This window comes from Balaenoptera physalus (genome assembly GCF_965194825.1).
Source record: "Balaenoptera physalus genome assembly, chromosome: 5".
Taxonomy (NCBI): domain Eukaryota; kingdom Metazoa; phylum Chordata; class Mammalia; order Artiodactyla; family Balaenopteridae; genus Balaenoptera; species Balaenoptera physalus.
In genome coordinates, this window is record NC_138884.1 from 51,354,414 (window position 1) to 51,375,509 (window position 21,096).

Consider the following 21,096-nt stretch of genomic DNA (forward strand, 5'->3'; position numbering starts at 1 on the left):
GGGATGCAGCAAAAGCAGTTCTAAGAGGGAAGTTTATAGCAATACAATCCTACCTCAAGAAACAAGAAAAATCTCAAATAAACAACCTAACCTTACACCTAAAGCAATTAGAGAAAGAAGAACAAAAAACCCCAAAGTTAGCAGAGGAATGAAATCATAAAAATCAGATCAGAAATAAATGAAAAAGAAATGAAGGACACAGGACTTCCCTGGTGGCCTAGTGGTTAAGAATCCGCCTGCCAAGGCTGGGGACATGGGTTCGAGCCCTGGTCTGGGAATATACCACATGCCGTGGAGTAACTAAGTCCACAAGCCACAACTACTGAGCCCGTGTGCCACAACTACTGAAACCCGCGCACCTAGAGCCCGTGCTCTGCAACAAGAGAAGCCAACACAATGAGAAGCCCGCGTACCACAACAAAGAGTAGCCCCTGCTTGCCGCAACTAGAGAAAGCCAGCGCACAGCAACGAAGACCCAACGCAGTCAAAAATAAATAAATAAATAAATAACTTTATAAATAAATAAATAAAAAGGAGATGGGTCTGTTAAAAGAAAAAGAAATGAAGGAAATGATAGCAAAGATCTATAAAACTAAAAGCTGGTTCTTTGAGAAGATAAACAAATTGAATAATCATTAGCCAGACTCATCAAGAAAAAAAGGGAAAAGACTCAAATCAACAGAATTAGAAATGAAAAAGGAGAAGTAACAACTGACACTGCAGAAATACAAAAGATCATAAGAGATTACTACAAGCAACTATATGCCAATAAAATGGACAACCTGGAAGAAATGGACAAGTTCTTAGAAAAGCACAACCTTCTGAGACTGAACTAGGAAGAAATAGAAAACATAAACAGACCAATCACAAATACTGAAATTGAAACTGTCATTAAAAATCTTCCAACAAACAAAAGCCCAGGACCAGATGGCTTCACAGACTTCTATCAAACATTTAGAGAAGAGCTAACACCTATCCTTCTCAAACTCTTCCAAAATATAGCAGAGGGAGGAACGCTCCCAAACTCATTCTATGAGGCCACCATCACTCTGATACCAAAACCAGACAAAGATGTCACAAAAAAAACCCACTACAGGCGAATATCTCTGATGAACATAGATGCAAAAATCCTCAACAAAATACTAGCAAACAGAACCCAACAGCCCATTAAAAGGATCATACACCATGATCAAGTGGGGTTTATCCCAGGAATGCAAGTAGTCTTCAGTATATGCAAATCAATCAATGTGATACCCTATATTAACAAATTGAAGGATAAAAACCATGTGATAATCTCAATAGATGCAGAAAAAGCTATTGACAAAATTCAACACCTATTTATGATAAAAACTCTCCAGAAAGTAGGCATAGAGGGAACTTACCTCAATATAATAAAGGCCATATATGACAAACCCACAGCCAACATCGTTCTCAATGGTGAAAAACTGAAACCATTTCCTCTAAGATCAAGAAAAAGACAAGGTTGCCCACTCTCACCACTATTATTCAACATACTTTTGGAAGTTTTAGCCACAGCAGTCGGAGAAGAAAAAGAAATAAAAGGAATCCAAATCAGAAAAGAAGTAAAACTGTCACTGTTTGCAGATGACATGATACTATACATAGAGAATCCTAAAGATGCTACCAGAAAACTACTAGAGCTGATCAACGAATTTGGTAAAGTAGCAGGATATAAAATTAATGCACAGAAATTTCTTGCATTCCTATACACTAATGATGAAAAATCTCAAAGAGAAATTAAGGAAACACTCCCATTTACCATTGCAACAAAAAGAATAAAATACCTAGGTATAAACCTACCTAAGGAGACAAAAGACCTGTATGTAGGAAACTATGAGACACTGATGAAAGAAATTAAAGACAATACAAACAGATGGAGAGATATACCATACTCTTGGATTGGGAGAATCAACATTGTGAAAATGACTATACTACCCAAAGCAATCTACAGATCCAATGCAATCCCTATCAAAGTACCAATGGCATTTTTCACAGAACTAGAACAAAAAATTTCACAATTTGTATGGAAACACAAAAGACCCCGAATAGCCAAAGCAATCTTGAGAAAGAAAAACAGAGGTGGAGGAATCAGGCTCCCTGACTTCAGACTATACTACAAAGCTACAGTAATCAAGATAGCAGGGTACTGGCACAAAAACAGAAATATAGATCAATGGAACAGGATAGAAAGCCCAGAGATAAACCCACGCACATATGGTCACCTTACCTTTGATAAAGGAAGCAAGAGTATAGAATGGAGAAAAGACAGCTTCTTCAATAAGTGGTGCTGGAAAAACTGGACAGCTACATGTAAAAGAATTAAATTAGAACACTCCTTAACACCATACATAAAAATAAACTCAAAATGGATTAAAGACCTAAATGTAGGGCCAGACACTATAAAACTCTTAGAGGAAAACATAGGCAGAATACTCTATGACATAAATCACAGCAAGATCCTTTTTGACCCAGCTCCTAGAGAAATGGAAATAAGAACACAAATAAACAAATGGGACCTAATGAAACTTAAAAGCTTTTGCACAGCAAAGGAAACCATAAATAAGACGAAAGGACAACCCTCAGAATGGGAGAAAATATTTGCAAATGAAGCAACTGACAAAGGATTAATCTCTAAAATATACAAGCAGCTCATGCAGCTCAATATCAAAAAACCAAACAACCCAATCAAAAACATGGGCAGAAGACCTAAACAGACATTTCTCCAAAGAAGATATACAGATTGCCAACAAACACATGAAAGGATGCTCAACATCACTAATCATTAGAGAAATGCAAATCAAAACTACAATGAGGTATCACCTCACACTGGTCAGAATGGCCATCATCAAAAAATATACAAACAATAAATGCTGGAGAGGGTGTGGAGAAGAGGGAACCCTCTTGCACTGTTGGTGGGAATGTAAATTGATAAAGCCACTATGGAGAACAGTATGGAGGTTCCTTAAAAAACTAAACATAGAACTACCATATGACCCAGCAATTCCACTACTGGGCATATACCTGAGAAAACCATAATTCAAAAAGAGTCAGGTACCATAATGTTCATTGCAGCACTATTTACAATAGCCAGGACATGGAAGCAACCTAAGTGTCCATCATTGGATGAATGGTTAAAGAAGATGTGGCACACACATACAATGGAATATTTCTCAACCATAAAAAGAAACGAAATTTAGTTATTTGTAGTGAGGTGGATGGACCTAGAGTCTGTCATACAGAGTGAAGTCAGAAAGAGAAAAACAAATACCGTATGCTAACACATATATATGGACTCTAAAAAAAAAAGGTTCTGATGAACCTAGGCACAGGACAGGAATAAAGACGCAGACGTAGAGAACAGACTTGAGGACACGGGGAGGGGGAAGGGTAAGCTGGGACAAAGTGAGAGAGTGGCATTGACATATATACACTACCAAATGTAAAATAGATAGCTAGTGGGAAGCAGCCGCATAGTACAGGGAGATCAGCTCGGTGCTTTGTGACCACCTAGAGGGGTGGGAGAGGGAGGGTGGGAGGGAGACGCAAGAGGGAGGGGATATGGGGATATATGTATATGTATAGCTGATTCACTTTGTTATACAGCAGAAACTAACACAACCTTGTAAAGCAATTATACTCCAACGAAGATGTTATAAAAGAAAAAGATCTATCTTCTTAGCAACTTCGAACTTTTTAATACAGTATTGTTATCTATAATCATAATGCTTAGGGAAGCAAGCAGTTTACTTACTGCTTCCAGAATCCCATATGTAACATATGCTAATTATATGAAATTTAGACATTTAATCTGTACATAAAGAGATGTCCAAATGAATGTTCTTCAAAATGTTGAAAGTAGTTTCCACTGGATAGAGGGTTTTAAGGAAATTTAAAAAGAAACTTTATTTGTATTTCTGTGTATGTTGGAATTTTTTTTAAAAGTATGCATCATGTTTACAAAAACGTTAAAGCTATTCCCAAACAGAGGAAACATTAAAAATAAACCTCAGCAGCGATCCTTTGTAATTTTATTTTTTAACCAAGGACAGACTATGGTCTGCTACTTATTTTGGAAGATAATCTCTAGATTACCAAAGGAAAGGCCTTTTTTTACATTGTGGTCCTGGGTCACCTCTATTAGAATTACTTATGATGCTTGTTAAACATACAGAGGTCCAGGCTCCCTTCCCCATCACTAGTGCATCCCAACCAAAGGGAATAAATCAACATCTCTGTGGGGTGGGACCCCTACATAGTTCCCAAGCTCTCCTGGAGAAATGTATGTATACTTAAGTCTGAGAACCACCAGACTTAAAGGAAGGATTAGCAACTTCACTGTGTCATTCATATCTATAATTATATACATTCTCTCCCTCTCTCTGTCTCTCCACCTATTTTCCCACAGTCTACAGAAGCTGAAACTGAGATGAGGTAAAGGCCTCGAATATCAGGTGTTTCAAGGATTAAAATACTTAGGAAAACCCACAGAATTGTTGATATTCATAGCAATCCCCAATCTTTTTTTGTCCATTTCTGTCTCAACTTCCCTGGTTCTTGGGTTTTTGATGAAGCCAGTGTTTATGAAATTAGGGCAGAGACATGTTGTTTTGACTCTAGTTTTTTCTAAGGCAGCCAGTTCTTCAGTCAAAGCTTTATGAAATCCAACAGCAGCAAACTTGCTTGAACTGAAAATAAACAGTTCAAGAGAGAGTTCACAAGATCATTCAGGAAAGCTGCTGCATCTATTTAATTGCGATGTCTGTTTTCCTTAGTTAAATGTGGTGCTCTGCCAGGCAGCATGGCCACATCTGGATCTCAGGGCCTGGCCCAGACCTACTGAATCAGAATCTGCATTCTAGACGATCCTCAGGAAAATTTATAGGCACAGCAAAGTCTAAGAAGTGCTGGCATAGAACATTTACTGCATCCCAGCATCATTTATCAGTGTAAGAACTGAGTAGGTTTAAATGTCTTGTTAGGAAAATTGGTAGGGTGTTTGTTTTTGTTGTAGCTGTTCCCCTAAAATTTAATATTGCTATAGGCTGTTCGTTATTTACTATAATATGTTCATGGAACTCATTGGGAAATTCTCCAGCATAAGTCCTATTCTTCCCTTAAGCCTTAGCTTGATTTCCACAAAGAGGTCTTTCCTGACCCCTAGTCTAAATTATTTTCCCATTATACGGTAATCTTCAGTTTTCCAAGAAGCACATCTTGGACTTGTAATTAAATATTCATTTGGGTGAATTTTTTTAATGTCTGGCCCCCATACCTTTACTATAATAATCTCCATGACTGTTTTGGTCTCCAATGAATCCCCAGGGGCTGGCACAGTGCTTGGCCTATAATAGGTACTCAGTAAATATTTGTCAAATGAATGAATCAAAATGCAAAGCAATTCTTATTGTCATAGTGCCCTCATTTGGAAAGAGAAGGGAAATTTGTCATGTTCTAAGTGGACATTACTTTTCCAGCTAGGCTTTTAAAGAAAGCAGCATTATTGAGATATAAATTCACATACCATATAATTCACTCACTTAGGTGTACAATTCAATGGGTTTTGGAATATTACATTATTAATTTTTAAAAATTATACAAAAATATTTATAATATAAAATTTACTATTTTAACTATTTTTAAGTGTATAATTCAGTGGCATTAATTACCAGATAGATTGTTTTTCTCTAAGCCTGTACAGATTACCAATTTTTTTTTAATGAATTTTTAAAAATTTATTTATTTTTGGCTGCGTTGGGTCTTTGCTGTTGTGCGTGGTCTTTCTCTAGTTGCAGCGAGCAGGGGCTACTCTTCTTTGTGGTGCGTGGGCTTCTCGTTGTGGTGGCTTCTCTTATTGCGGAGCATGGGCTCTAGGTGCACGGGCCTCAGTAGTTGTGGCACACAGGCTCAGTAGTTGCAGCTTGCGGGCTCTAGAGCACAGGCTCAGTAGTTGCGGTGCACGGGCTTAGTTGCTCCGCGGCATGTGGGGCCTTCCCAGACCAGGGATCTAACCCGTGTTCCCTGCATTGGCAGGCAGATTCTTAACCACTGCGCCACCAGAGAAGTCCCCAGATTAGCAATTATACAAAGTAAATTCTTGCCAATTAATCTGTGCTTTGGAAAATAGAAAGCTGTGGAAAGTTCTCTTTTTATCCTTTTTTTTTTTTTTTAAAGCTTAGACACTTACTGAAGGCTTAAAAGAAAGATTGCTAGATTCAATTACATAAAATGTATATCTTCTGTACATTGAAAAACAACACAAACAAAAATAATACCTAAAATTGATCACTATATACCAGACACTGTCCTCAGTTATTCAGATGCATTATTTCATTTAATCCTCACAGCAATTCTGTGAAATAAATACTATTTATGATCTCCATTTCCCAAAAAGGAAACTTAGGCAGAGGCGGGGTTATAGAACTTGCCCAAAGACACAAAACAAAGTGGTGGAATCAGGCTTTAAACATGGGCAACAAACCAGGCCTCTATATTATATACTCTAAACTTTATTAGCTCCTAACTAAGAGGTAAATGCAACATATAGGACAAAGATTAAGGGTGAATACATGACAACTTTTATGAATGGATAAGACAATACACTAATGGATAAATGCCTAAGGACATTAGCAGAAAATTTACAGAATAAAAATACCAATATTTATATGTATATAAAATTTTTTTAGGAGTAATTAATATAAATACAAAGTAAAAAAAGATGAAATTTTTGCCTAGCAGTAATGGTAAGGATATGAGGAAACTTCATTTGTTTGAGTTGTTTTTCAATGTACAGAATACTTTCATTCTATATAATTAAACTGGCAATCTTTTTAAGCCATAAATATATGTCTAAGCTTTAAGAAAAAAAAGTGAGAGAGAAATTTCCACAGAACTTCCTATTTTCTAAAGCACAGGTTAATTGGCAGCATTTTCTGGAAGGCAATTTGGCAAAAGGTATAAAATTCATTAAAAATATACCATGGTCTTAGATCTGGTAATTTCTCTTTTAAGTATATATCCCAAGGAAATAATCAATCATGTTTCTAAAGATTTATGTTCAAGGATAGTCCCTGGGGTATACAGTCCATGAAGGCAAATAGTTGCAAACACTGAAAATGTCTGTAGTGGACAGATGCTGTTTTTGCCCATCAGCTTTCATATTCCCTTATTCTGGTAAGATCGCTCTGATTTTGTCGGGTTACACCCAGCTCCTCCTCTCCATACAGTGGTCGAATCCAAATTGGTCTAGTTAGAGTGAACTCTAGAACTAGAACATTTGAAGGCATGGCTTTTCCCCCACCTGCTGAACTTGGAGTTGAAAGGATATTATTCCAGAACTGCTGGTAGTTATCTTGCCAACAGAGGACAGCCTGCCTAAGACTTTTCCTCTTTTGGTCTGGAGCAGTTTAAGTTTTGTGTTCCTTGCAACTGAAAGAGTCCTGAAAAATAAATTATCTAACAATAATGGATAAACTGAATAAACAGTGGCACATATATACCATGCAAGAATTGAAAATGATGTTGCACATATATATTTATTAACATGCAAAATGTTCATTTTAAATTAAAAAAAAGCAAATTTACGTATGCAATTTTTTTTCAATGCATGACTATATATCTACATTTAAAATGTCCTAAAAAATGATAACAAATGCTTATCATGGTTATTTCTGTGTGGTGAGACTATCAGTAAATATTCTTTTTTTTCTTTTACTAAACTGTATTTTCTGATTTTTCTTAAGTGAACCAGAAGTGCAGGGATATATTAAAACTCATAGTTAATGATCTTGAGTGTGTTAAAGGAATTTTATATATTTGAACTTCAGAGTGAATTTGTTTTTAGACATATATATGAAAGCTAACAGTGAGTGTATTTTTTTCTGCACTTTGTGACATTACACCAAATTTCTTCTTACTGTCAATAATCTGAATTAATATTTCTCATTCCAAATTATTCTTTTAGATAACATTTCATTACAAGTTAATGATAAGGACTCAATTTTGCCATGTCTTCCCATACTGGTAACTTTCATGCTTATAAATTGGCTGAGTTGACAAAATACATTAGCCAGAGTCTATAGGTGAACAAAAAGAACAAACAAGTTTGCAAGGGTAGTCTAACCACATCCGCAGAGTGGTTGTTCTTACGTCATGGCAAGATTCCCCTACCTCCCTCAGCAGATGTTTCAGTATGGAAGCATGACCTGTAAATGTTACAAAGTTTTCATAGAGTTTTGTTAAAATGTCCATCTCTTCATCTTCCATCTGCCTAAGAATATCCTCTTGCTGATTCTGTAGAAACAGTCTAAATTGCTCACATTCAGAATTTATTTCTTCTCTCCTACATTTAACCTGGTTTCTCACGTTCAACTGATTGGCTGGCTTGCAGAGTTATCACTTTTTCAACTTGTTCCATATCACTCTTCAAGGGCTCAACAGTACATTCTAGAATTTTCCTGTGATGAGAGGCAGCTTTCATGATGGGGCAATTGTAGTGTTTCTGGTGTTGAATGGAGAAACAGCACTGTGTACATAAAACCTCTAGGTTCTTCCCACAAACAAGGGTCAGAAACTGATTGTGCTTCTCACACACAGAATTCTCTTCCTGCCCCTTCCACATGCTCCTTCTGATCTGGAGTAAATTAGCAATTTCAGTCAAATGACTGAGCTGGGTTTGCTCCTGATGTTCTTGTCTCCAAACCAAAAATGGCAGACAGGACAGGGGAAGGTATCACCTAGATCTTTCCAAGTCATGTTGATGCATGAGCAACAGAAGCTGTGCCCACAGTTGATGGTTACTGGATCTTTCAAGTTATCCACACAGATGGGGTAGTAGACACCTCTTGTGCCTATACCAGGGCTGTCATGAACTCCACTGAGTTGAGAACAAAAGTGGTGGATAAGAATGCTCCCTCTGGCAAGGCCTGCCTCAAGCTCAAGACCCAGTGAGAAGTGGATATCTTCCTGCAGAGATCACAGATTGACCAGCTTTACGTTGCACTGGACCGGCATGCTGATGACAGCCACCGAAGTCTTGCTGAGTCCCCTGCACCTACCTCAACTTGAAGGGCAAGAGAGATTCACTGCTTGTAGCTCTATCGCAAATTAGCCCACCCAAATATAACATTGAGTTTCTTCTACAAGTAAGTAGCCACAGGTTCAAGAAAGCAATCATTCCTATGGGGGAGAAAAGCTTTTAATTTCAAAATTTCCTAGACTGGCAATCACAATATAGTAATTAATTCAAGCAAGAATCATCAATAACTGCAAATACTATAAGGTAAAATTTCATGGGAAATAATATATTCACACAATCTCAAAATATTATTCTAAGAATTATAGTTCATGTGTAGAGAGACAAAATAAGTACCTTTACAATGTAGAGACTAGAGAACACCTCCTGACCAATGAATGGATAAACTGATGGCCTGCGATGGGAAGAAAAACAGCACATATGGAACAGTTCTGCCCACCCACCGTTACCCAAATCTAATCACAGGGAAATAATCACCAAAATTGAAACCATGGAACATTCAATGGTCTTAAACACTGCATAAACAAGAATGACACTGAAAAAAATATGGGGGAGTGTTCTACATTAAAAGAGACTAAAGAAACAACTAAGAGAAATTCATGATCTTAAGCTTTGATTCTAGATAGGGAGAAAAACTGCTATAAAGTGGATAGCATGGGACAACGGGGAAAATTGGAATATGCACTATTTATTGGATAAGAGTATCATAGTTAACCTTCTTGAATTCTAAAATTACACTTTAGCTACATAAGAAAGTATTCTATTCTCAGGAAATACATAATGAAATACTTATAGATGAGGGGTCATGATCTTTGAATGTTACTCTGAAATACTACTTTACAAAAAGTGGGTGTCATGGTTTTGGTATGATGTGGGAGTATGATGGCTGTGACTATAAGACTATAAAAGAGACTTCATAGAGATGGAATAGTTCTCTATCTCGATTTTGGTGGTGGCTACATAAATCTGCATGTGATAAGTGTCACAGAACTATATGTACTCATTTGACCAATATCAAATTCTTGGTTTTCATATAATATTGTTAAGAAACATGGGAACGTAGACAGTGGGTCCATGGGACCCCTCTGTACTATCTTTAAAAGTTCCTTGAATCTATCATTATTTCAAAGTATTAAAGTTTTAGAAAAATCACCTGCAGGCTCATCCAAATGGTTAACTTAAATGGAAGTAGTTTCATTCATTTTGTAGTACACTGGGATATAAATCACTATATCCCTTGCTTTTTCTACTCATCTATTGTTCTGTACATTTTGGGGGCAGTCCCCTACCTTGTGAGGTATATGAATGCAGTACAGAAGCCTAACCTAGACCAAGCCACCAACAGCTCTCCACTTGGTTATGGTACCACCCTTCTACCTGGTCAGCCTGCTTCCACTCTTGCTCCCTTGCATCCATTCCCACTCAGTAATCAAAAGTTTCCATTGAATAGACAACTTATATCCTCTCTTCCCAGTGATTAAATTTTTCCAGTGTCTGAATGCACTTTAAAACCTCAACTCCTCAACATGTTATATAAAATCTTAAGTACTGATCCTGACTAGTCACTTTGAGTTTGAGTCCTATCGTTCTTTCTTCCTTGGTACACTGCAGCAAAAATTAACTTTTTTGGGGCTTCCCTGGTGGCGCAGTGGTTGAGAATCTGCCTGCTAATGCAGGGGACATGGGTTCGAGCCCTGGTCTGGGAAGATCCCACATGCCGCAGAGCAACTAGGCCCGTGAGCCACAACTACTGAGCCTGTGCGTCTGGAGCCTGTGCTCCGCAACAAGAGAGGCCACGATAGTGAGAGGCCCGCGCACCGCGATGAAGAGTGACCCCCGCTTGCTGCAACTAGAGAAAGCCCTAGCACAGAAACGAAGACCCAACATAGCAATCAATCAATCAATCAATCAATCTTTAAAAAAAAAAATTAACTTTTTTTTGGTTGAATATGGTGATTACAAAAATTTAATTAATCAAGTTAAGAAGAAAAAAGGGGAAATTTTATTTGAGCCAAACTGAGGATTATAATCTGGGAGACAGACCCTCAGAAAGAATTGTTCCACCTGTTAGAAGTTGGAAAGCAAAGTCATATACATTTTCAAGACAAAGGATCATATATCAAAATGATATACTGATATTTTACATAAAGTTCATGAGGGATACATAGTCCAGATAAGCATGTCCAAAGTGAGCAGCAAGTCACTATGACCTCCTACAGAGTTGGGAAAGCATGCTATTCTTTTAAGAAGTTAAGTTGCTAGGGTCAGATGAACAGGAAAACAATTGATCTTTAAGGTTGAGCAGGCAGTCCCATCTTTGAAGAGCTCTGGTTTATGTGTAATGCAGAAGCACCCTGCACATTGGGGAGGGAGAGAGGTGGCCCAAACAAACACAGAAAGAGGATTTTATGCTTAAATTTTCCTGTCCTGCCTTAAAATATAAATTCTATTTCATCGATGCTGAGGTCATTGCTATGGAGTTAAGCATTCTCCGCAGGAATCTTTGTACACCTCTGTGTTTTCTTTCAGGTCTCCTCTCTCAAATACTATCTCCTCGAGGAAACAGTTTCTACTCACATAGTTTGACTGTCTTCCTCTCCCTGTACTTTCTTGCTATCCCCTCTATTTTCTTTCACAGAATGCAATCATAATCTAAAATTGTCTACTTCATGTGTGTGTTTGTTGGTTAGTTTCTCTTTCGTCCATCAATAGTGAGTAAGATAAGTAGGTTCTTAGTCTACCTTGCTCATTGGCCTGTAGTAGATATTCAAGAAGGGCTTTTTATTAAAAAATAAATAATAATAATGAATACAAAATGAATAAACACTAAAAAACATTAATATTAAAAATGTCAATGTTATATAAAAGACAAAAGTGGGGAGACTGTTCAATTACAAAAAATTAAAGAGAAGAGACAACCAAATACAATCTGTATTTCTCTGGGAATAGAGAGAAGAAGTTATAAAGGACATTGTAGGTGCAACTGAGAATATTTATACATGAACTGGTATTAGATGGTCTGGTTGAAGGGCGGTCAGGGCCCTGCATTCTTGGCATACATAAAAGACTTCAAAGGCCTATGTTGAAATTCCTCTCCCAGAACTAATTTCATAGTTGGTGTGAGGGTTTAATTGAGAATCAGTGACTGTGTGGAAGGCACTTACCACAGTGCCTGACACACAGCAAACCTTACCAGAGAAGGGGACTCAAGCTCCTTCCACAAAGCCTCAACTCAACCCAGGGAAAGGTAAGGAAAGGGTCACCTAGTCAAAGAGAATAATATTTATACAGATGAGACACTAACATAGAAGGGTTTCAGAAATACTGAGCCCTGCTAGATCAGAGGAAAAGGAGACAGGAGTTGTGAGTCAGTCTGTGTTTGAAAACCCACCTTCTACCAGCCCATTCCTACCATTCACACACACCACACAAACCCTGCTATCTAAACACACACATGTGGATAACAGTGGCCAGAATATCTGGCAAGTAATTCCTACTCAAGGTAAGTGTTAGCTGAGGTGGGGTGGGGAGTGTGATTTACCTCTAGAAGAGGATTACCTGCATGTATATTCAGGAAGGCAGGCCATACACAGTCCAATTGGCTTAAGTTCCTTCAGGACCTAACGCCCAATGTTCTCCTAAAGTGAGCTGGATTATAATGGGCCAGGAGGGACGTTAAAATGCATGACAAGTATATACAACCATATTTTATTAATTCTAAGATGCATATTTTTTTTCACATTTTAATAATTCTGAAATAAGATAGCATAGAAGGGATGAGTCAGAATGGGGTAATTTCCCCTTGGTTATAAGCACAAGTCCAGCATTAAATGTGAAATCATGGCAATTTTACTATGTTCAAGCATCATTTTATGTGAAATGCGAACAGCAGAAAAAGTTAAAAAATGGTGCCTGATAATGTGGGGGAGAAGGAAAAGGAACAGTGTACTGATGGTTGAGTAGCCACTATTTGAGAGAATAACTCTGCCTGGAAATTAGGCATGACAGGACAGAATAAACCAACCAGAGGTTTCTCTAACTTTTCCTTTTGAAAGTCTTCAAAACTACAGCGATATTGAAACAATAATGTAGTCAACCCCCTTATTCCCTTGCTTAGAGTGTCCAGTTTTTAAGATTTGGGTTGACCAGTATTCTTTCTCACTACATGTGAGGGCAAGAGTGTGTATGAATATATACGTGTGTAGAATATATTATTTCAAACAGTTTAAATTACAGACATCATGTCAGTTTTCCCTTAAATACGTAAACTAAAATATTTCTTGAGAATATGGACAGTCTCCTTTTTTATTATAAAACTTTATTGCACCCAGTTTACACTAATATACCTATACCATTAGGGCCATTTCTCAGGGTTGTGTTTGCAGAAAGCATCCTTGAAAGAGGAGTTCAAGTCTCCCCGTGGGACCAGAAACAGGCTTGCTATGAAAGGGGATCCCCCAAACTCAGGGATCTCTGAATGTGTTGCAAACCCGCAGTGTGCACAGCATCCGCGTGGCCCCTCCACATCACCTCTGTGGGACTTGGGAGGTATGGGGAACTGACACAACATGATGCTCATGCTGCTGGCTGTGCCAATAGTAAGAGTCCTCTGTCTCTGACCCAGGAGTTTGTGTCATCTGGCACCAACTATGAAACATTAACAGGCTAACTTATTAACTTCCCAGTAGTGTAAAACTCTAAACCATTAAGCACACTGTACTTCTTGTTACTTCTGTACCTAATAAATATATATTTAGTTTTTATCCCAGGTTCCTGACACAGGACTCTTAACAACCTTGAAATCTCCCTAGTGTTAAGAGGGTCTTTTGTATGCTAATGAGATGAGTGATGGCCAAGGACCCATAGATAGCACCAGAATGGAGGCAAGTCACCAGAAAAATCAAGGTGTGATTACAGGGTTGGGACTTTCAGTCCTAACCTGTGACTTCCTGGGGAGAGGCACTGGAGATTGAGGTAATCACCAATGACCAATGACTTAATAAACCATGTCAACATAATGAAACCTCCATTAAAAAACAAAAAACAAAAAAAATCTCTGAATGTTAGGGTTCAGAGAACTTCTGGGTTGATGAATACACCATGGTGCTTTGGGGATGACATGCAGTACCTAACCCAGAACAGATGCTCAATAAGTGGCATTGTACAAAAAAGAGTTAAAAGAGCAGGCTTAAGACTGCTGTCCTTAGAAAGGCCTGCTTAAAAGGCTGGCCCTTGCGGAGCAACTAAGCCTGTGCACCACAACTACTGAGTCTGCGCTCCACAACTACAGAACCCCGCATGCCTAGAGCCCGTGCTCTGCAACAAGAGAAACCACCGCAATGAGAAGCCCACATAGCACAACGAAGAGAAGCCCTGTAGCGCAACGAAGAGTAGCCCCCGCTCACCCCAACTAGAGAAAGCCCACGCACAGCAACGAAGACCCAACACAGCCAAAAATAAAAACAAATAAACAAATTAAAAAAAAAAAAAAAAAAAAAAAGGCTGGCCCTTGGGTCCTGTCTGGGAACTTGGATTCTGTAAGGGTTACCACCATTCCCTGATAATGGCTCACTGTGCTAAAGTGTAGGTACAAATGATGTGGTTTATGCTAACCACCAGTATTCCTTCTCGGAATCTGGAGATCTGATACATGCTAGGCAGAGGCTCGCTACATGACCTGTTCCCCCCAGATTTTGGGGCAACAAGCCTCTAAAGAGCTTCCCTGGTAACAACATTTCATACGTGTTGTCACAACTTGTTGCTGGAGGTGTTAAGTGGGTCTGTGTGACTCTACTAGGAGAGGACTTTTGGAAGTCTGCCTTGGTTTCCTGAGACTTCATCTCATGCATCTTTTCCCTTTGTTGATTTTGCTGTATTCATTCACTATAATTAATCACAGGTCTGAATATACTTTACCCTGAGATTTCTGAGTCCCCCTAGTAATAGCTGTACCTAGGTATAGTCTTGGGGATTCCTAGACACAAGTAATAGCTGTACCTAGGTATAGTCTTGGGGACTCCTAGACACAAGATCTTATACATTTTCAAAGTAAAAAAAAGCTCTTAGAAATCTATCTCAACTGCCTAGATTTTTATTATATCATGTAACATTGTATTAAAGTATATACGACAGCACTATTTCAGTCTAAAAGCTACTATAAATTTTGGTACTGTTAAATCTTTAGTGAGAAGAAAAGGTGTTAACTGCTCATGGCAGTAGTTTGGCAAAGAAAGTTTGCATGCATTCTAGTTTTGAAGGAGCTGTAAGGTATTAGTGCATTAAAATTCTTTTTTGTTACATTGTAATTAAAGGATAACAGAATATGCCACCCCAAAATATGCTCATTTGGCATAAGGATGATTTTGAGCAGACTATTTTGAGAAACTGTAGACACAGAAGCTCAGAAAACAGAGAAGAATTTAGGGAAATTTATATTAGAAAGGGAGACTGTAACTGGAAGTGCTCTATTTCCAGAGATCACTCATCTACCTGACTTATTTGCATGGCAGAGCAAACTTTACCAACAATTTCCTCTACTCACCTTCCAGTGAATTGCCTTCCTCCCATTTGAAACCCAGGCCCCTATCCCTTTGCTCTTCTCAGTCTGGTATATAAGCCTCATTTGCCGGGCTGCCTTCTGAGTCTCATTCCTTTGTGGGGCTCCTACATGATCATATGCATTTGAAGTTGTTTTGTTTTTTCTCCTGTTAATCTTTAATTATGGAAGGGCAGAGGGGTGTCTCAGCCAAGAACCTAGCAGAGTAGAGGGAAAAATATTTTTCCTCCTCTATGGTATAAAAAGAAATGTATAAAATAATGAAAATGTGTCTTCCAACTCTTCTGACCTTCCAATCTAATGTTCATAAACAACACTGTCATGTCATGGATTCCTAATCCTTGTTTAAGATTCCATATTTTACAAATGCATTTTGGCTGATTAAATATATAAGGTTTTAAGAATATTGCCCAAGGCTATACAGGTAGTACATTACAAGTATGACTAAAGAAGATGGCAGAGTAGAGGGATGCAGAGTTTGTGTCTCCCCACAACTAGGGCACCTACCAGATGCTAGGGGGGGACCTCAACACCCAAGGAGATAGGAGGAACTCCCGAGTGACCGGGTAGGACACGGGGGTAGTAAGCGAGAAGGAGGGGTGGAGGCCAGATGGAATCGGTGCCATTGAGGGGTGGCTGGGAGAGGGAGGGCTTCCCACACCTGGAGGGACCCTCAGGGCTTTAGATGATCAGGGGAGAATGCAGCTGGCATTTCTCCTGCCCAATCAGGTTTGGGGAAGCCTGCTGGGGTCCCAGGGGTGTCCTCCACCCTCTGGGGCCCCCTCTGGCTGCAGAGATCCTAGGGGCATAGGAGGGAGGGAGGGGTGAAAAACGGAGGAGGGGCAGATAGGGAGGGACCCTCTGGGATCTGAGGATGGGGGGGAGGGAAGGCATGGATGGCGTTTTCCCCACCCACTGGAGCCTGCTGGGTTCCTGGGCTTGATCATCCACACTCCAAGGCCTGAGGCACTCAAGGGCCCCTCCAGATGACCCTAAGCCCCGCCCCCCACCCCCCCAGGGTCTTTTCTGTCTGGTTCTTAAGCATAGGCCGCCACCTACACCCCGCCTGTGCCAAAGCCCTGCCCCCACATAAGCCCCATCCCCTATGGCCAAGTCCTTTCACAGCTTTTTTTTTTTTTCCTCATTTTTGCTACTGTGGTTCTGTTTTACCTTCTGGTCATATTTCATCTATATATATATTTTTTCTAACATATTTGTTAGTTTTCTAATTTTATTTTAATTTTTACTGTTTGTTATTGTTCTGCCCCTTTTTTTTTCTTTTTTCTTTTTTCTTTTTTTGCTGCCCCGCATGGGTTGTGGGATCTTGGTTCACAGGCAGGGCATAAGGCCTGAGCTCCTGTGGTGAGCTCTGAGTCCGAACGAATGGACTAACAGATAACCTCAGATCCCAAGGAATATTAATTAGAGTGAGGTCTCCTGGAGGTCCTCATCTCAGCAACAAGACCCGGCTGTACCCAACAGCCTACAAACTCCATGCTGGAAGCCTCAGGCCAAACAACCAGTAAGACAAGAACACAGTCTACCCATCAAAAAAAAAGAAATGAGACAACAAAAAACTATGTTACAGATGAAGGAGCAAGGTAAAAACCTACAAGAACAAATAAATGAAGAGGAAATAGGCAAGCTACCTGAAAAAGAATTCAGAGTAATGATAGTAAAGATGATCCAAAATCTCAGAAATAGCATGGAAGCACAGATTGAGAAAATACAAAAATGTTTAACAAAGAAGAACTAAAGAACAAACAAACAGAGATAAACAACACAATAATTGAAATGAAAAATACACTAGAAGGAATCAATAAGAGAATAACTGAGGCAGAAGAACAAATAAGTGATCTAGAAGACAGAATGGTGGGAAAAAATGCCAAGGAGCAGAACAAAGAAAAAAGAATCAAAAGAATTGAAGGCAATCTCAGAGACTCGGGGGACAACACTAAAGGCACCAACATTCAAATTATAGGGGTCCCGAAGAAGAAGAGAAAAAAAAAGGGTCTGAGAAAATATTCAAAGAGATTATAGTCGAAAACTTCCCTAACATGGGAAGCGAAATAGCCACCCAAGTCCAGGAAGCCCAGAGAGTCCGTACAGGATAAACCCTAGGAGAAAAACACCAAGACACATATTACTCAAACTAACAAAAATTAAATTCAAAGAAAAAAATATTAAAAGCAGCAAGGGAAAAGCAAAAACTAACATACAAGGGAATCCCCATAAGGTTATCAGCTGATTTTTCAGCAGCAACTCTGCAGGCCAGAAGGGAGTGGCAGGATATACTTAAAGTGATGAAAGAGAAAAATCTACAACCAAGATTACTTTACCCAACAAAGATCTCATTCAGATTCAACAGAGTAATCAAAAGCTTTACAGATAAGTAAAAGCTAAGAGAATTCAGCACCACCAAACCAGCTTTACAACGAATGCTAACGGAATTTGTCTAGGCAGGAAACACAAGAGAAGAAAAGGATCTACAAAAACAAACCTAAAATAATTTAGAAAATGGTAATAGGAACATACATATCCATAATTACCTTAAATGTAAATGGACTAAATGTCCCAACAGAAAGACACAGACTGGCTGAATGGATTCAAAAACAAGACCCATATATATGCTGTCTACAACAGACCCACTTCAGACCTAGGGACACATACAGACTGAAAGTGAGGGAATGGACAAAGATATTCCATGCAAATGGAAATCAAAAGAAAGCTGGAGTAGCAATACTCATATCAGATAAAATAGACTTTAAAATAAAGAATGTTACAAGAGACAAGGAAGGACACTACATAATGACCAAGGGATCAGTGCAAGAAAAAGATATAACAATTATAAATATTTATGCCCCTAACATAGGAGCATCTCAACACATAACACAAATGCTAACAACCATATAAGGGGAAATCAACAGTAACACAGTAATTGTAGGGGGCACTAACACCCCACTTACACCAATGGACAGATCATCCAAACAGAAAATAAATAAGAAAATACAAGCTTTAAATGACAAAATAGACCAGATAGATTTAATTGATATTTATAGGACATTCCACCCAAAAGTGGCAGAATACACTTTCTTCTCAAGTGCACACCGAACATTCTCCAGGACAGATCACACCTTGGGTCACAAATCAAGCCTCAGAAAATGTAAGAAAACTGAAATCATATCAAGGATCTTTTCCAACCACAATGCTATGAGATTAGAAATCAATTACAGGAAAAAAAACTGTACAACTCACAAATACATGGAGGCTAAACAGTGTGCTACTAAATAACCAAGATATTACTGAAGAAATCTAAGAGGAAATTAAAAAATACATAGAAACAAACGACAATGAAAACACGGCAACCCAAATCATATGGCATGCAGCAAAAGCAGTTCTAAGAGTGAAGTTTACAGCAATTCAATCTCACCTCAAGAGACAAGAAAAATCTCAAATAAACAATCTAACCCTACACCTAAAGCAACTAGAGAAAGAGAACAAAGAAAACCCAAAGTCAGTAGAAGGAAAGAAATCATAAACATCAGAGCAGAAATAAATGAAATACAAATGAAAAACAATAACAAAGATTAATAAAACTAAAAGTTGGTTCTTTGAGAAGATAAACAAAATTGATAAACCTTTAGCTAGACTCATCAAGAAAAAAACAGAGAGGAAGCAAATCAATAAAATTAGAAATGAAAAAAGGGAAATGACAACTGACACTGCAGAAATGCAAAGAATTATAAGAGTCTACTATAAGCAACTATATGCTGATAAAATGGACAACCTGGAAGAAATGGACAAATTCTTGGAAAGGAACAATTTTTCAAGAGTGAACCAGGAAGAATTAGAAAATGTAAACAGACCTATCACAAGTAATGAAATTGAAACTGTCATTAAAAATCTTCCATTGAGGACAATGTTGGCTGTGGGTTTGTCATATATGGCCTTTATTATGTTGAGGAAAGTTCCCTCTATGCCTACTTTCTGCAGGGCTTTTATCATAAATGGGTGCTGAATTTTGTCGAACGCTTTCTCTGCATCTATTGAGATGATCATATGGTTTTTCTCCTTCAATTTGTTAATATGATGTATCACGTTGATTGATTTGCGTATATTGAAGAATCCTTGCATTCCTGGAATAAACCCCACTTGATCATGGTGTATAATCCTTTTAATGTGCTGTTGAATTCTGTTTGCTAGTATTTTGTTGAGGATTTTTGCATCTATGTTCATCAGTGATATTGGCCTGTAGTTTTCTTTCTTTGTGACATCTTTGTCTGGTTTTGGTATCAGGGTGATGGTGGCCTCATAGAATGAGTTGGGGAGTGTTCCTCCCTCTGCAATATTTTGGAAGAGTTTGAGAAGGATAGGTGTTAGCTCTTCTCTAAATGTTTGATAGAATTCGCCTGTGAAGCCATCTGGTCCTGGGCTTTTGTTTGTTGGAAGATTTAAACTGAAACCATTTCCACTAAGATCAGGAACAAGACAAGGTTGCCCACTCTCACCACTATTATTCAACATAGTTTTGGAAAAGTTAGCCACAGCAATCAGAGAAGAAAAAGAAATAAAAGGAATCCAAATCGGAAAAGAAGAAGTAAAGCTGTCACTGTTTGCAGATGACATGATACTATACATAAAGAATCCTAAAACTGCCACCAGAAAACTACTAGAGCTAATCAATGAATTTGGTAAAGTAGCAGGATACAAATTAATGCACAGAAATCTCTTGCATTCCTATATACTAATGATGAAAAATCTGAAAGTGAAATTAAGAAAACATTCCCGTTTACCATTGCAACAAAAAGAATAAAATATCTAGGAATAAACCTACCTAAGGAGACAAAAGACCTGTATGCAGAAAATTATAGGACACTGATGAAAGAAATTAAAGATGATACAAATAGATGGAGAGATATACCATGTTCTTGGATTGGAAGAATCAACATTGTGAAAATGACTCTACTACCAAAAGCAATCTACAGATTCAATGCAATCCCTATCAAACTACCACTGGCAGTTTTCACAGAACTAGAACAAAAAATTTCACAATTTGTATGGAGACACAAAAGACCCCGAATAGCCAAAGCAATCTTGAGAACGAAAAATGGAGCTGGAGGAATCAGGCTCCCTGACTTCAGACTATATTACAAAGCTACAGTAATCAAGAGAGTTTGGTACTGGCACAAAAACAGAAATATAGATCAATGGAACAGGATAGAAAGCCCAGAGATAAACCCACGCACATATGGTCACCTTATCTTCAATAAAGGAGGCAAGCATATACAGTGGAGAAAAGACAGCCTCTTCAATAAGTGGTGCTGGGAAAATTGGACAGGTACATGTAAAAGTATGAAATTAGAACACTCCCTAACACCATACACAAAAATAAACTCAAAATGGATTAAAGACCTAAATGTAAGGCCAGACACTATCAAACTCTTAGAGGAAAACATAGGCAGAACATTCTATGACATAAATCACAGCA

The 21,096-nt window shown here is 38.3% G+C and overlaps 2 protein-coding genes and 1 pseudogene across 3 annotated transcripts in view; 1 reads left to right on the forward strand and 2 right to left on the reverse strand.

The window, feature by feature from the left end:
* The window catches only part of LOC309661501 (estradiol 17-beta-dehydrogenase 11-like), a gene marked incomplete at its 5' end in the record, with an annotated part of 29,266 nt that extends 24,528 nt beyond the window's left edge, over nt 1-4,738 (reverse strand). Inside the window, one exon of the mRNA XM_082463186.1 lies at nt 4,569-4,738. Within this exon, the coding sequence (XP_082319312.1) occupies nt 4,569-4,738 (170 nt within the window). The remainder of the gene's footprint in view (nt 1-4,568) is intronic.
* Nucleotides 1-21,096, forward strand: part of LOC309661528 (protein enabled homolog pseudogene) — a 71,126-nt pseudogene that overhangs the window by 14,400 nt on the left and 35,630 nt on the right. The gene's annotated exons all lie outside the window — the stretch shown is intronic.
* LOC309661502 (tripartite motif-containing protein 60-like) lies at nt 4,648-8,991 on the reverse strand (the record flags this gene model as incomplete). Its single annotated transcript, XM_082463187.1, is given in 3 exon segments — nt 4,648-8,364; nt 8,369-8,688; nt 8,691-8,991. Coding segments are annotated over 3 exon segments (903 nt in total), but the record flags the coding sequence as incomplete, so codon positions are not given.